Source organism: Medicago truncatula, chromosome 8, assembly GCF_003473485.1.
Source record: "Medicago truncatula cultivar Jemalong A17 chromosome 8, MtrunA17r5.0-ANR, whole genome shotgun sequence".
Taxonomy (NCBI): Eukaryota; Viridiplantae; Streptophyta; class Magnoliopsida; order Fabales; family Fabaceae; genus Medicago; species Medicago truncatula.
In genome coordinates this window covers 15,253,984-15,269,993 of record NC_053049.1, presented here as the reverse complement: position 1 = coordinate 15,269,993, position 16,010 = coordinate 15,253,984, and the positions used below count along the sequence as shown (strand labels likewise).

The 16,010-nt window shown below is 35.4% G+C and overlaps 1 protein-coding gene across 1 annotated transcript in view; it reads right to left on the bottom strand.

Annotated features, from left to right (window-relative positions):
* Nucleotides 1–418: 418 nt before the first annotated feature.
* LOC25501087 (mitochondrial inner membrane protease subunit 1) overlaps nt 419–16,010 on the bottom strand; it is a 21,992-nt gene continuing 6,400 nt past the window's right edge. Inside the window, exons 4-5 of the mRNA XM_024772896.1 lie at nt 561–671; nt 419–460 (exon numbers count right to left, since the gene is read on the bottom strand). Coding sequence (XP_024628664.1) covers nt 419–460; nt 561–671 — 153 coding nt within the window. The remainder of the gene's footprint in view (nt 461–560; nt 672–16,010) is intronic.

The following is a 16,010-nucleotide window of genomic DNA, read 5'->3' as shown; positions in this document are numbered from 1 at the left end:
AAAAAAATAAATCTTACAGGTTGCTACTAAATCAAAAGTCTACCGTAACAATTAAGATCTTTATCTTTAACATGAAGGACCTCACATCATAGTTTTCCTTAAGCATCAATAATATGCTGTGTCTGACTGTTTCAAAACAAACAATAAATAGAGAAATGATATCTAGATACATATTAGGGATCATCCACTATCATGTCTACTATTCAATATTTTAAGAGCAACAAATGAATACTGAATTAGTAAAAGGTAAACTGTTTATACAAGTAACAGAAGAATGTAACGATTTAAATATAAGGCGATTGAAATGCCTATGTTTTAGTAGGTGAGTTCCAAATCACAAAGAAAATGGTCAAACGAGGTTCACTAGGCATTGTTTTCCCTTTAAAATGTAATTTGTAATACGATCGAAAGCTTCAAATCATTTATTCCTTAACGATCCAAAATCTTTACACGGCCATACCTTCAGATAAAACATCAAAAGATTAGGGAGAAGAAAACAAAGGGAAAAAAGAAGTAGAGGCTTGTATATATGTGTGGCTTCGGTGCATACACAAACTTACCATCCAGAATATCTTACTCTTAAGAAGGCCATAAGGAATTGGACCGAAACTTCTAGAGTCGTAGCTATTAAGTTTGTTATCACCCTCTACCCAAACATGACCCTTTGGAACCTATAGAAAGAAGGAAGGCACTTAGAAAACAAAATCTCTATACTTCATTCAGTAAATAAAAAGACAGTCAAATGTTAAACTTTATAAATAAATAAAAATAGGATAAATTATTTTAAGTTTGAGGTTCGTAATAGATTGATTTCACATATAAGTCTTTAAGTTTGAGTTTTGTAATAAATTGGTCTCTAAGTTATATTGGCTACATATAAATCCTTTAAGTTTGTAAACGTTTTCAATTTAGTCATTTTGTTTACTTTGGTCACACATAAGTATCTAAGTTTGAGGTTTGTACCAGACTCAAATTATTTTGGCCACACATAAATCTTTTAAATTTGTAAACGTTTTCAATTTAGTCATTCTCTTAACCAAGACTATGATGTGGCAAATGACTAAACTAAAAATGTTTACAAACTTAAAACTTATCTATGACCAATATAACTTAAAGGACCATTTTGTTACAACATCGAAGGATAATATTAAACTCATTCTTAAAAGGCTTAATAGCAGTGTTTGTTGAGGCAAAATCCCTAATTAATTTTAAAGATAATAAACTTTAATGATTAAGGATTAAATGGACTTTGATTAATTCCTTGGTATTTAACTTGTGCTCTTGAGTGTTTTCACTAAGACAGGAACAAGGTTTGAATCATACCAAGATGCATAAAATCAAAGGACATTGAATCCATGAACTAACTCTGAAGTTCAGAAAGTTAGTTCAGAATGTTGATCAGAAAGTTGATCAGAACGTTCTGATGAGAGTTCAGAAGGTCGTTCAGAAGCAACCCGGTTCAGAAGCAACCCAGTTCAGAAGGTTGTTCAGAAGCAACCTAGTTCAGAAGGTTGTTCAGAAGCAACCCAGATTTATCAAGAACATGAAGAGCATGCAAGTACACTTGACATGAATAAAAGGTCCAGAAAAGTACATCTGCATGGATCTATCAACAAATAAAGGCATGGACAAGGATCTATGTCAAAAGGATCTTTAATGTTCATCCAAGACTATGAACATTAAAGTACTAGGAATATTCCAAAGAGAATATTGTCCTAGATGATGCATTCACTGCACTTCAGTTGTATCTTACTATTAGGTTTGATTACATTAAAAGTTAAGTCTTATAAATCAACCTAAAGTAAGAACAAATGGAACATTCTGAGATCAGAATGTTCACTTCTGCACATGCTTCCAGCCATGAACAGTGTAGTTGGTGGAAAGATGGAAAAGCTAGCAAAGGAGATCTTGCATCAGAGATAACGTGTACTCTGAGATGAATCCAGCAAATCTCCTTGAAGCATGGGCCTGAAGATTGCAGATCCACTATCCTCTCTCTCCTGCACCAAATCCAAGACAGATTTGTTTCAACTTTATCCTACTTTTTCAAGCAACTTTTGATGCATATGGAGAAGTAACTTTTGAAGGATAAAACTTGAACATATCTCATGTCACGTATGGAATGGACCCAGAAACTCATCTGACATTCATCCTTGATAAACCCAGATGAAGAACATCATGAATATCAAACATTCTAATAAAGAACACAGCAACATTCTGATGTTCATCCTGGGAACTCAACAACATTCTGATGTTCAGAATGTTCACCCAGATTTTCAAGTAAAAGCTTGTGGGGCCCAGGACACGTGGCATAACACCATTGGTCACCTTACAACGGCTATATGAGCCCAAAGACTCTATAAATAGAGATCAAAGGCTCAACATTACTTGCACCATTGCAAAGCATACAAGAAAACAACAAAGATTGTTTGAAGCTTTTGCAAAACTGAAATTGATCAATCTCTAAGGCTTTCGTTTACTTAGCGCAAATCAATACTCTTTGTTATCTGAATGATAACTTCTTCCTTCTCCTTTGTTTGATTCACAAACATTCAACCTCCATAACAAATTATAACAAAGTCTCATCTAGCTTTAGGGGTACTAAAGTGTTAGTTTGAGCAAAGGTTGTAAAAGTCTAAGTGGTTAACTTAGCAACAAGGTGCAAGCCTGCTGAGGCTTAGAGAATACAGTATTGTAATTGTTCAGGTGAACAAAGATTGTAAGGTGTAGGATTTGAGAGGTTATCTCAAGCATCATAGTGGAAACTCTCACAAGATTGTGAGGAGTGGACTAACCCACATTGGGGGAACCACTATAAATTCTCTGTGTGTTTATTCTCTCTTCCCTATACTCTTTACTTATTGCATACACAACACACACAAACACATTTATCTTATTAAACTGTTTTTGCACTCAAACATCAGAACATTCTGAAGTCTGCTGTTGACTTAACCATTCCAAGTTTCAACTTGAGAATCAATTTTAAGTTACAGGTTTAATTTTTAAAGGGTCACAATTCAAACCCCCCCTTCCTTGTGACTATTTTATCAACTTCAATTGGTATCAGAGCCAGGCTCTAAGGGTTTGAACACTTAAACAAGTGTTAGAGAAAAGATTCAGGAAGTATGTCTAAAGTCAAGTACATAGCTGAAGGAGGATCATCAAACAGACCACCACTTTTTGATGGATCAAACTACTACTTCTGGAAAGGAAAGATGGAACTCTTTCTTAGATCTCAAGACAATGACATGTGGACAATCATCACATATGGAGACTTTGTTCCAACAACCAAAGAAGGAGCTGTCAAAGAAAAAAGTGCATGGTCAACAGATGAAAAAGCTCAGGTATTGTTAAATTCTAAAGCTAGACTCTTTCTATCATGTGCACTAACCATGGAAGAAAGTGAAAGAGTTGATGAATGTAAGAATGATAAAGAGGTATGGGATACCTTAAAAATACATCATGAGGGTACATCTCATGTCAAAGAAACCAGAATTGACATTGGAGTCAGAAAATTTGAAGTCTTTGAAATGAGTGAAAATGAAACTATTGATGAGATGTATGCTAGATTTACTACAATAGTAAATGAAATGAGATCTCTTGAAAAGGTATATTCTACTCATGATAGAATTAGAAAAATATTGAGATGTCTTCCAAGTATGTGGAGACCTATGGTCACTGCAATTACTCAGGCAGAAGATTTAAAATCTATGAACCTGGAAGATCTCATTGGTTCACTGAGAGCTCATGAAGTTGTACTTCAAGGAGACAAACCAGTGAAGAAGGTGAAAACACTTGCCTTGAAAGCATCTCAGCAAAGCTCATCAGTAGCTGATGATGATGTGCAAGAACCACAAGAGTTAGAAGAAGTTCATGAAGAAGAAGCTGAAGATGAACTTGCACTAATCTCTAAAAGAATTCAAAGAATGATGTTGAGAATAAATCGGATCAGAAAGAAGTTTCCAAATACCAACATGAGCACCAAAACTGAAGCTGACAAAAGTCAAGTCACTTGCTTTGGGTGCAACAAAACTGGACACTACAAAAGTGAATGTCCTGACATCAAGAAGGTTCAAAGAAAACCTCCATTCAAGAAGAAGGCAATGATCACTTGGTGTCATACCCCAATTTTTGACCTAAGGCCCCACTGACACATGTCACTTGACTCTGATCGATCTCTGATTTTTCAGTAAAAATTCGGCAGGGAGGTATTTTAAAATACCTCATTTTTGGCTCCGAGTCGGGCCATGTTTTCTCTTATTTTCATCATCTAATTTCCATCTTTTATTAATTTTAATTTTAAGGTTGATTACTATTTTTATATATTTTTTGTTCTGTCCAATAATGTCAATAAGTCCGAAAATTTCCAGCAAGGGTCCAAATTTCCTTTTTTTCCATACGCCTCATTTTCAGGCAAAATCATAGGGTCTTACTTTTGTTTCCAAATCCACTAACACGGTAGCAACCTCTGCAAGTTATTTCCTTATTATCTCCAAACCTAACACTATAAAACAAAATCTGCAAAACACAGAAAGGGGAGAGGAACCAGTATCAAACCCTAGCCGCAAACCTCAATCCAAACATGCACAAGAAAAAGTCTCAATACAAAGAAACCCTCAAAATTCCCTACGACCCTCACAACATCACGATTCACGATCCACAATTTTCCAAACCCCTCCATACAAGCCGTTTCACAAGAACGCGAAACCTAACCCTTCAATACAACAACGCCGAATCTGACTCAACCGCACCGAATCCGAACCAAAGGTATAGCCGACGGATCCAGATCGAATCAAACCAACAAGTTCCGATCCAAAACAGCATCGTTCCAACAAAGGTAGTTTGAATCTTCTCTCTTAGATCTAAGTTCATACGTCGGGTTTTTGAATGTTGTAAGGTTAAAAACGGAACCAGAGAGGAGAGTAGGAGTAGAAAAATATATATTTTTTTTAAAAAGGACAAACTTTTAATTTTCCGGCGGCGGCGCCGCCACTCTTGGCCGGCCACCACCGCCGGAAAATTCATGAGATTGAAGAACATAAGAAGAGAGAAAAGGAAAGAAAGAGAAACGTGTTTGGGAAATGAGTGAAAATGGGTTTACAACCCATATATACCTCCCTAACCGGTTCGGTTCTCCTGGACCCGACCCAGTGTTGAACCGAACCGGCCGTATCCTGTTTCTTTGAGCCCAATTCATTTTTTACTTGCTATTTAACGCCCCTGAACACTGCTGCACCCCACCTTGTGTTTGAACCCTTTTTTTTATTATTTCTTTCAAGTTTTGCATACATTTTAATTTTATCTTTTAGCATTTTATTATTATTTTATATTTTCTTGTACATGTTTACTTATTCATTTTAGAATGTAAATTAGGTTTGAAATGTAAATTACTTTATTTCCGTCATTTACTTTCTTGCAGACCTTAGAATGTAAATAGTTTTTATTTGTAATAGTTTAGGTGCATGGGTGTGTGTGTGGGTGTATGCTTTATTTTATGCGTCTAGCTTAGGTTACAAACGTTTTACTTTCCGTTATTTTACATTTTAATTTAGCTAATATTCCAAAAAACAACAAAAACATGCAAATAATCAAAAATCACAAAAATATTTTCATAAACAAACCTTGGTCCTAAATCAAGTGGCCGTCTTTTATTTTATTTTCTTAATCAAACTTTAACCAATTTAATCATATTTTGAGTCATTTTCTTTTAATATAAAAAATACAAACAAATTCTTATTTGCCACTTGGCTTTTCATTTTAAAACCTTTTTTCAAAACAAATAAAAAACACCAAACCAATCAAACGTCATTTTCTACCCCGAACTACGAGGTTTTGATCCCTCACGGGTACGTAGGCAGAGGACCATGTCCTTCCAAATCAATAAAATGTAGATAATTAGGTCTTTTATTTTTCCACTTTAATTCATTCTTTTCAAAAATAATAAGCAAGTCTATAGCACATTAATTAAATAAAATCAAGAGGTTCTCGTAGAGTACTACGAATATTTAGGGTGCTAATACCTTCCCTAAATATAACCAACCCCCGAACCCTAAATCTCTTAATATAGGGTGTTTTGAACTTTTTCCCCTTAAAAAAAATGTGTTCAGTCGTGAAATAATAAAGTGAGTCAAAAGCTAATCAAATAGCCTTGATCTCCAAAAAATGACGCGACACTTGGGATGACATGGAAGAATCAGATCTTCAAGAAGATGGAGATACAGACATGGGACTGATGGCTCAGTCAGATGATGAGGAAGAGGTAATTATCTATAAAACTGATTCTTTATATAAAGATCTTGAAAATAAAATAGATAGTCTCTTATATGATTCAAACTTCTTAACTAATAGATGTCACTCTTTAATTAAGGAACTCTCTGAGTTAAAAGAAGAAAAAGAAATACTTCAAAACAAATATGATGAATCTAGAAAGACCATAAAAATTCTGCAAGATTCTCATTTTGAAATGTCAGAAAAACAAAGAGAACTAAACAGAAAACAAAAAAACATTGTTTCTATACCTTCTGACATACAAAAGGAAAACACACTTTTGAAAAAGGAAGTTGAAACATTGAAAAAGGATCTTACAGGTTTTATAAAATCTACAGAAACTTTTCAAAACATCTTAGGATCTCAAAATGAAAGTGCCAAGAAATCTGGCTTAGGCTTTAAAGATCCAAGCAAAATCATTGAGAATTTTGTACCTAAGACTAAAATGAGAATTAAATCTTATTTTTGTGATAAGTATGGACATGATGAATCAGTATGCCATGTTAAGAAAAAATTTATCAAACAAAAGAATGTTTCTCTTAGTTCAGAACGTTCTCATCTCAATGGATCAGAAAGTTCACAAAAGGCTGAGAAGGCTAAGAAGATATGTTTCTACTGTGACAAATCTGATCATAAAAGACAGAATGTTGCTTTTAGAAAAGATCTCTTAGAAGAACTAACCCTCAAGGACCCAACATTACATGGGTACCTAAATTTTTTATCTTGTCAAATGTAGGTCATACCTCAGGGTGCAAGAACAAAACCATGGTACCTGGATAGTGGTTGTTCTAGGCACATGACAGGTGACAGGAATTGTTTTCTAACCTTTGAAAAGAAGGATGGAGGACTAGTGACCTTTGGAAATAATGACAAAGGTAAAATCAGAGGTAAAGGTACTATAGGTAATCTTAACTCTGCTAAAATAGAAAATGTTCAGTATGTAGAAGGTTTAAAACATAATCTACTTAGCATAAGTCAATTGTGTGATAGTGGATTTGAAGTTGTCTTTAAACCTAACATATGTGAAGTAAGACAAACCTCCTCTAACAAACTCTTTTTCTCTGGTTCAAGAAGAAAGAACTTATATGTTTTAGAACTGAATGATATGCCTGCTGAATCCTGCTTTATGTCTATTGAAAAAGACAAATGGATCTGGCATAAAAGGGCTGGTCATATAAGCATGAAAACCATTGCTAAACTTTCTCAACTTAATCTAGTTAGAGGTTTGCCTAAGATTAGCTTTGAAAAGGACAAGATCTGTGAAGCATGTGTTAAAGGTAAACAAGTAAAAATTAGTTTTAAAACTATTGAGTTTATTTCAACTCAGAAACCTTTAGAACTCCTTCATATTGATCTCTTTGGTCCAGTTCAAACTGCAAGTCTAAATGGCAAAAGATATGGTTTTGTTATTGTTGATGACTTTTCCAGATTTACATGGGTTCTCTTTTTAAAACATAAAGATGAATCTTTTGAAGCATTTCAAAACTTTTGCAAAAGAGTTCAAAATGAACAAGGTTCTAATATCATTACAGTAAGGAGTGATCATGGAGGAAAATTTGAAAATGCATCCTTCAAAACATTCTTTGATGAAAATGGTATTGAACATAATTTTTCTTGTGCAAGAACTCCACAACAAAATGGAGTTGTTGAAAGAAAAAATAGAACCTTGCAAGAAATGGCAAGAACAATGTTAAATGAATCAAATGTTGAAGATTACTTTTGGGCAGAAGCCATTAACACATCTTGTTACATTTTGAATAGAGTTTCTATAAGAAAGGTTCTTAACAAAACCCCATATGAACTCTGGAAAAACATTAAACCTAGCATATCTTATTTTCACATATTTGGATGCTATTGTTATATATTGAGCAATAAAGAAAAATTGGGTAAGTTTGATCCTAAATCAGATAAAGCTATCTTTTTAGGATACTCTACAACTTCTAAAGGTTATAGAGTGTACAATCTAAAAACCCAGACAGTTGAAATTAGTATGCATATCATATTTGATGAATATGATGAACATTCTAAAACTAAAGAAAGTGAAGACACTGAGGTATCAACAATTCAGAATGTTTCCACTCAAAATACTGAAAGTTCAGTAGAGAAAGAAGATGATCAAAATGTTCAGGATCAATCTCTTCAAAGTCCACCTAGAAGTTGGAGAATGGTAGGAGATCATCCTGCTGATCAAATCATTGGAAGCACAACTGATGGTATAAGAACCAGATTGTCCTTTCAAGATAACAACATGGCAATGATTTCTCAAATGGAACCCAAGTCAATCAATGAAGCCATTCTTGATGACTCTTGGATTGAGGCCATGAAGGAGGAACTTTCTCAGTTTGAAAGAAACAAAGTTTGGAACTTAGTTCCAAATAATCAAGACAAAAGCATCATTGGAACAAGATGGGTGTTTAGAAACAAGCTTGATGAAGGAGGTAAGGTTGTCAGAAACAAAGCAAGGTTAGTTGCTCAAGGCTACAACCAACAAGAAGGTATTGACTATGATGAGACCTTTGCACCAGTTGCAAGGTTAGAAGCCATCAGAATTCTTCTTGCATATGCTGCACATAAAAGCATTAAACTTTTTCAAATGGATGTGAAAAGTGCATTTTTAAATGGTTTTCTAAATGAAGAAGTTTATGTAAGCCAACCACCTGGGTTCATAAATGAAGAAAAACCAAATCATGTTTTTAAATTAACAAAAGCTCTTTATGGTCTTAAACAAGCTCCTAGAGCTTGGTATGACAGGCTTAGCACATTTTTAATTGAAAATGGATTTTCAAGAGGAAAAATTGATACCACACTTTTTAGAAAAACACATAACTCTGACCTACTTATTGTTCAAGTATATGTGGATGACATCATTTTTGGTGCTACTAAAATAAAAATGTGTGAAGAATTTTCCAACCTTATGCAAAGTGAATTTGAGATGAGCATGATGGGTGAACTTGGTTTTTTCCTTGGTTTACAAATCAAACAACATCCAAATGGAATTTTCATAAGTCAAGAAAAGTATGTCAAAGACATTCTTAAGAAATATAAAATGAATGAGGCAAAAATCATGGGCACCCCTATGCATCCATCTTCAAATTTAGATAAGGATGAGAGTGGAAAATCTATTTCTGAAAAAGAATATAGAGGCATGATAGGTTCATTATTATATTTGACTGCTAGCAGACCTGATATAGTGTTTGCAGTAGGTTTATGTGCTAGATTTCAAACATGTGCAAAAGAATCTCTCTTAACTGTAGTGAAAAGAATCTTTAGATATCTAGTAGGTACTACTGATCTTGGCCTTTGGTATAGGAAAGGTTCTAGTTTTGATCTTGTAGCCTATTGTGATGCTGATTATGCTGGAGACAAAGTTGAGAGGAAGAGTACAAGTGGCTCCTGTCAATTCTTGGGACAAGCTTTGATTGGATGGTCTTGCAGAAAGCAAAACACCATTGCACTCTCCACAACTGAAACTGAGTATGTATCTGCAGCTAGTTGTTGCTCTCAAATCTTGTGGGTAAGAAATCAGCTGGAAGACTACTCTCTAAGGTACACAAGTGTTCCTATTTATTGTGATAATACAAGTGCAATTAATCTTTCTAAGAATCCTATTCAGCATTCTAGGTCTAAGCATATTGAAATAAAACATCATTTCATTAGAGACCATGTTCAGAAAAAGAATATTGCATTAAGTTTTGTTGATACTGAAAATCAACTAGCAGATATTTTCACAAAACCCCTTGTTGAGGATAGATTTAATTTTCTTAAAGAAAAATTGCAAATCATAAAAAATCCCAATAAAGATTGATCACTGATCACTAAGGGCCTTAGACTAAACCCCCTGATGTTGTCTGATTCAAATCAGATTTATTCACATCAATCAGAATGTTCATTCCATCAAAATGTTCATCAGAATGCTCTTCAGATTGTACTTCAGAATGTTCTTGAAGTCAAAATCTTTTGAAAAAAAAACTATCTGATCAGTCCATTCATAAGATCAGAATGTTCAAACATTCATCTGGTTAAGTCTGTTCTTAAAAGATCAGAATGTTTAACTTTTGGATTCTGGGTCAGAAAATCACACACGTAGGATTTAGTGTGTTGATTATCCAGAAATCCCTTCAAAATCTCAAGCATTAAATGTTTGATTAAGGTTTGTTATGTTTAAGCTATATCCATTAGGCAAAGCTTAAAAATCATTTCAACCACTCTCCTTCCATCTTGTCAAACGGCTAGTTCTTTCTCTCTCCCACAACTTTTCAGTTTTTCATCTTTCCCAATAAAACTGCCAACACCTTTTCTTCACTCCTCCAACTGCACGCTTGGCTCTATAAAAAAAAGTCTATCATTTGTTCAGATTTTTTTATCACACTTCATCTTTCCCAAACCACCTTTTTCTCTAAATCAAAACCAAACCTAAACCACTTCTCTCATACTCTATTTTTCACGAACATGGCTCGAACCAAAACTTCTTCTCGTGTTCGTTCCCAATCACCACCAAACGCTGCTAATGATCAATCCTCTGATCATTCTCCTCTAAACGAGACCCCTCTTCACACCATTTTGCAAGATGTCATCATCCCTGTGCATGATACTTCAAAATCATCCAAACCAAAAACTTCTAAAAAGCCAATCAGAAGATCCCAAAGGATGAGAAAGGGATCATCGTCTAAGCCAACCACTACCCATGTTGATTTAGTATCTGATAATGAAGAGAAGAATGGAGTCTCTGATGAAGAGAAATCTGAGAAAAGTGAGGAAAAAGTCTCAGGAAAAGGTAAAGGAGTTGCAGAAGAAGCAAGCTCTGAGAAGAGTGAAGAAACTCTCCTTCAGATGGCTAAAGCTGCAAGGATAGTTTATCAAAGAAGGAAGCAGATTGCAAAGGAAGCACAACCTTTGCCTGAAGAGAAAACCTCCTCTGAAGAAGAACAAGAAGCAGAAACAGAGGAAGAGGAAATCATTCCTAGGAAACGAGGAAAAGGCAAAGACATTGCCATTCTTGCCTCTACTCTGAAGGCTCAAAATGCTGAAAAGATGTCCAACAGACCCATCAGCAGAGCTAAGTATTTTGACTTTGAAAGTCTTAAGACAAAAGGATGGAATCTGAAGAAAATCACAAATCCTCAAGGCTGGTCAAGTTTTGTGTCCACTCAATGTCAGACATTTCCAGACTTGGTAAAGGAATTCTATGCCAACATGACTGTAAAGGAACACAATGAAGAAAAGTTCCTGGAGTCCACAGTCAAAGGAGTGAGAATCCAAGTTTCTCAAAACCTTCTTTCAGATATTATGAAAATCCCAAATGAAGGTAATGAACTATACAATTCTTGGTTCTCTAGTGTAGGAGTAACACGTGAACAACTCTTTGAAGAGTATATCAAACCAAACCATGATATCAATTCCACAAATCTTGAAGACACACCCAAGATTCTCCACAACATGATCAGGCATACTCTCCTTCCTAGATGTGGAAGCTTTGAGGTTATCACTGATACTGATCTCTGCATCATTTATCACCTCATAACCAAAACAAAGCTGAATCTGTGTTTTGTCATGCTCTAACACATGATGGATCAATGCTACTCCATCAAACAGAAAGTTGTTGGGTTGTCATATGGGATGCACTTAACACCCATATTTGAAGCTGCTGGAATTTCTCTGGACAAAGAAAAAGGTCAGGATACCTTTATGAGATTCACAGCCAAAACCATTAGTCAACTTCACATCACAACTTCAAACATGCCTATTCCTCAAAAGACTGGATCAGTTAAGAGACTTGCTGATCAGAAAGTTCAGGAAGTAAGGAAGAAGCAGAAAGCTGACAAGCCTGCCAAGAAGGAAATTGGTTCAAGTTCTCAGAAGGTTGAGAAAGGAAAGGCTACCCCAGCTCTTGAAGTCTTTGCTCATGTTGCTGAACATGCAAGAGAGCTGATTGAAGCAAGCCAAGAACAGTTTGAAGCTATGATGGGTAAGGAAGCTGCTGAGAAAGTTGGAGAATCTGATGCTGACCATCAGAATGTTGAAGACTCTTTGAATCAAGGTGTTGAAGCACCCTCTCAAGATATTATAATTGAAGAAAATACTGAGCCTCAAGCTCAAAATGTTGATGATGATACTAGGGAAGTTGCAGAAATTCTAGTATCTGACTCTTTTGGAAGCAAAAATCAACCAATGGATGTTGAAGAAGAAGCTGTGTTGGAACAAGAAAATGTTGAAGCTTATCATGACTTTGATCTCAACATTGAAGACACTACAAATGATCTCTATGAAGAGCTTTTTCAAGATGCTCAGGGAGAAAACATTCAGCAAGATGATCAGAATGTTCAAGACAACATTGATCAGAATGTTCTGGAGGATGTAGCTCAGAATGTTCCTACTGCACCTGTTGAGCAGCTGTCAGCAGATCCAAATCCTTTGGGTTCAGGATCTTTGCCTTCTGAGGAAGTTCAGCTTCTTGCTCAAACTGGTCAGAATGTTTAGAGAGATCAGAATGTTCCATCTGCTCAGAACATGGAACAAGCTCAGTTTGTGAACTTGTCAACATCAACAATGGGGTCTACTGCTGGAATAAGCAAGTATCTGGTGTCTTCCCTACCAACACCAAGTACCATTCCTTCATTCACACCACCTCCACCTCAAACCAAAACAACTCAGAATCTCCCAAATATGTCTTCCTTGTTTGATTCTTTAAACACTTTTGTCACAGCAAACAAAGGAAAAGCTGATGATTCTGGTGATGCTGCACCTGCCAAGCCTTCTAAGGTTGAGAAAATGGCTGCAAGGGCTCTCAGAGTTGCCACTAAAACTCACAAAATTGTGTGTGCACTTGCTAACTGGACAAGGGATGTTCAGGCTCCTGGTTTAGCAGTGGACAAACCTGTCTTTGATGATCCAACCGTTTTTGAATCTGAACCATCCTCAGATTCTGGGGATTCTTCTCCATGAATCATTTCTGGTCCTACTCCCTTATAAAACTTCATTTTTGCTTGATCAAACTTAGTTTATATGCTTTTTTGTTTTTGAACCATGTGCATCATACAAATTGTATTTCATGAATGATATTAATGAATGAATATTGATGTTGGTTCAAATTTGCATATTCTCATTTATGCTATGGATTATAAAAATGAGGGGGAGCTTTTTAAAACTTCTAAAAACTCATAAGGGATTATAAAAATGAGGGGGAGCATTAAAATAAAATTTTCAAGCTCTAAAATTCTTCATTTATAATCAAAATCCATAATCCTAAATCATAAGTTTATCATCTTCAAAAAGGGGGAGATTGTTGAGGCAAAATCCCTAATTAATTTTAAAGATAATAAACTTTAATGATTAAGGATTAAATGGACTTTGATTAATTCCTTGGTATTTAACTTGTGCTCTTGAGTGTTTTCACTAAGACAGAAACAAGGTTTGAATCATACCAAGATGCATAAAATCAAAGGACATTGAATCCATGAACTAACTCTGAAGTTCAGAAAGTTAGTTCAGAATGTTGATCAGAAAGTTGATCAGAACGTTCTGATGAGAGTTCAGAAGGTCGTTCAGAAGCAACCCAGTTCAGAAGGTTGTTCAGAAGCAACCTAGTTCAGAAGGTTGTTCAGAAGCAACCCAGATTTATCAAGAACATGAAGAGCATGCAAGTACACTTGACATGAATAAAAGGTCCAGAAAAGTACATCTGCATGGATCTATCAACAAATAAAGGCATGGACAAGGATCTATGTCAAAAGGATCTTTAATGTTCATCCAAGACTATGAACATTAAAGTACTAGGAATATTCCAAAGAGAATATTGTCCTAGATGATGCATTCACTGCACTTCAGTTGTATCTTACTATTAGGTTTGATTACATTAAAAGTTAAGTCTTATAAATCAACCTAAAGTAAGAACAAATGGAACATTCTGAGATCAGAATGTTCACTTCTGCACATGCTTCCAGCCATGAACAGTGTAGTTGGTGGAAAGATGGAAAAGCTAGCAAAGGAGATCTTGCATCAGAGATAACGTGTACTCTGAGATGAATCCAGCAAATCTCCTTGAAGCATGGGCCTGAAGATTGCAGATCCACTATCCTCTCTCTCCTGCACCAAATCCAAGACAGATTTGTTTCAACTTTATCCTACTTTTTCAAGCAACTTTTGATGCATATGGAGAAGTAACTTTTGAAGGATAAAACTTGAACATATCTCATGTCACGTATGGAATGGACCCAGAAACTCATCTGACATTCATCCTTGATAAACCCAGATGAAGAACATCATGAATATCAAACATTCTAATAAAGAACACAGCAACATTCTGATGTTCATCCTGGGAACTCAACAACATTCTGATGTTCAGAATGTTCACTCAGATTTTCAAGTAAAAGCTTGTGGGGCCCATGACACGTGGCATAACACCATTGGTCACCTTACAACGGCTATATGAGCCCAAAGACTCTATAAATAGAGATCAAAGGCTCAGCATTACTTGCACCATTGCAAAGCATACAAGAAAACAACAAAGATTGTTTGAAGCTTTTGCAAAACTGAAATTGATCAATCTCTAAGGCTTTCGTTTACTTAGTGCAAATCAATACTCTTTGTTATCTGAATGATAACTTCTTCCTTCTCCTTTGTTTGATTCACAAACATTCAACCTCCATAACAAATTATAACAAAGTCTCATCTAGCTTTAGGGGTACTAAAGTGTTAGTTTGAGCAAAGGTTGTAAAAGTTTAAGTGGTTAACTTAGCAACAAGGTGCAAGCCTGCTGAGGCTTAGAGAATACATAATTGTAATTGTTCAGGTGAACAAAGATTGTAAGGTGCAGAATTTGAGAGGTTATCTCAAGCATCATAGTGGAAACTCTCACAAGATTGTGAGGAGTGGACTAACCCACATTGGGGGAACCACTATAAATTCTCTGTGTGTTTATTCTCTCTTCCCTATACTCTTTACTTATTGCATACACAACACAGACAAACACATTTATCTTATTAAACTGTTTTTGCACTCAGACATCAGAACATTCTGAAGTCTGCTGTTGACTTATTCATTCCAAGTTTCAACTTGAGAATCAATTTTAAGTTACAGGTTTAATTTTTAAAGGGTCACAATTCAAACCCCCCCTTCCTTGTGACTATTTTATCAACTTCAGTGTTCGCCCCCTAACTTTCACGAAGTTGCAATTTTGGCCCCCTAAGAAAAAAACCACAAAACCGCCTCCTAAGTTTTGCAACTGTCGCAGTTTTGGCCCAATGCCAATTTTTGGTATAAAAAAAAAATAACACGTGGCAATCACTTAGGATGCCACGTCAGCATAGACCGAGTCAAAATCGGCCTTGGGGGCCAAAACTGCCACAGATGCAAAATTTAGGGGACAATTTTATAGTTTTTTTTTTGGGGGATCAAAATCACAACTTTAGAAAAGTTAAAGGGTTAAAACTGTTATTAAGCCTTCTTAAAATGATGAAGCCAAAATGGAAGAAAAAAACCAGTAGCAAAGCAAAACCCATAATTATTTAGAGTAAATTACACTCCTCTCCCCTCAAAGATGCTTGAATTACACTCCCCTCCCCTCTTATGTTAAAATATACACTTCCCTCCCCTCTTATTAAAAAAATATTAGAAAATATTTCATTCCCCTCCCTTGAGAGAAGCTTGAATTACATTCCCCTCCCCTCGTAAGTTAAAATCTACGCTTTAGTCCTTCAATAGTTTTTTTTTATTTCTAAAAATCTAGCAAAAAAATAATCTAACAC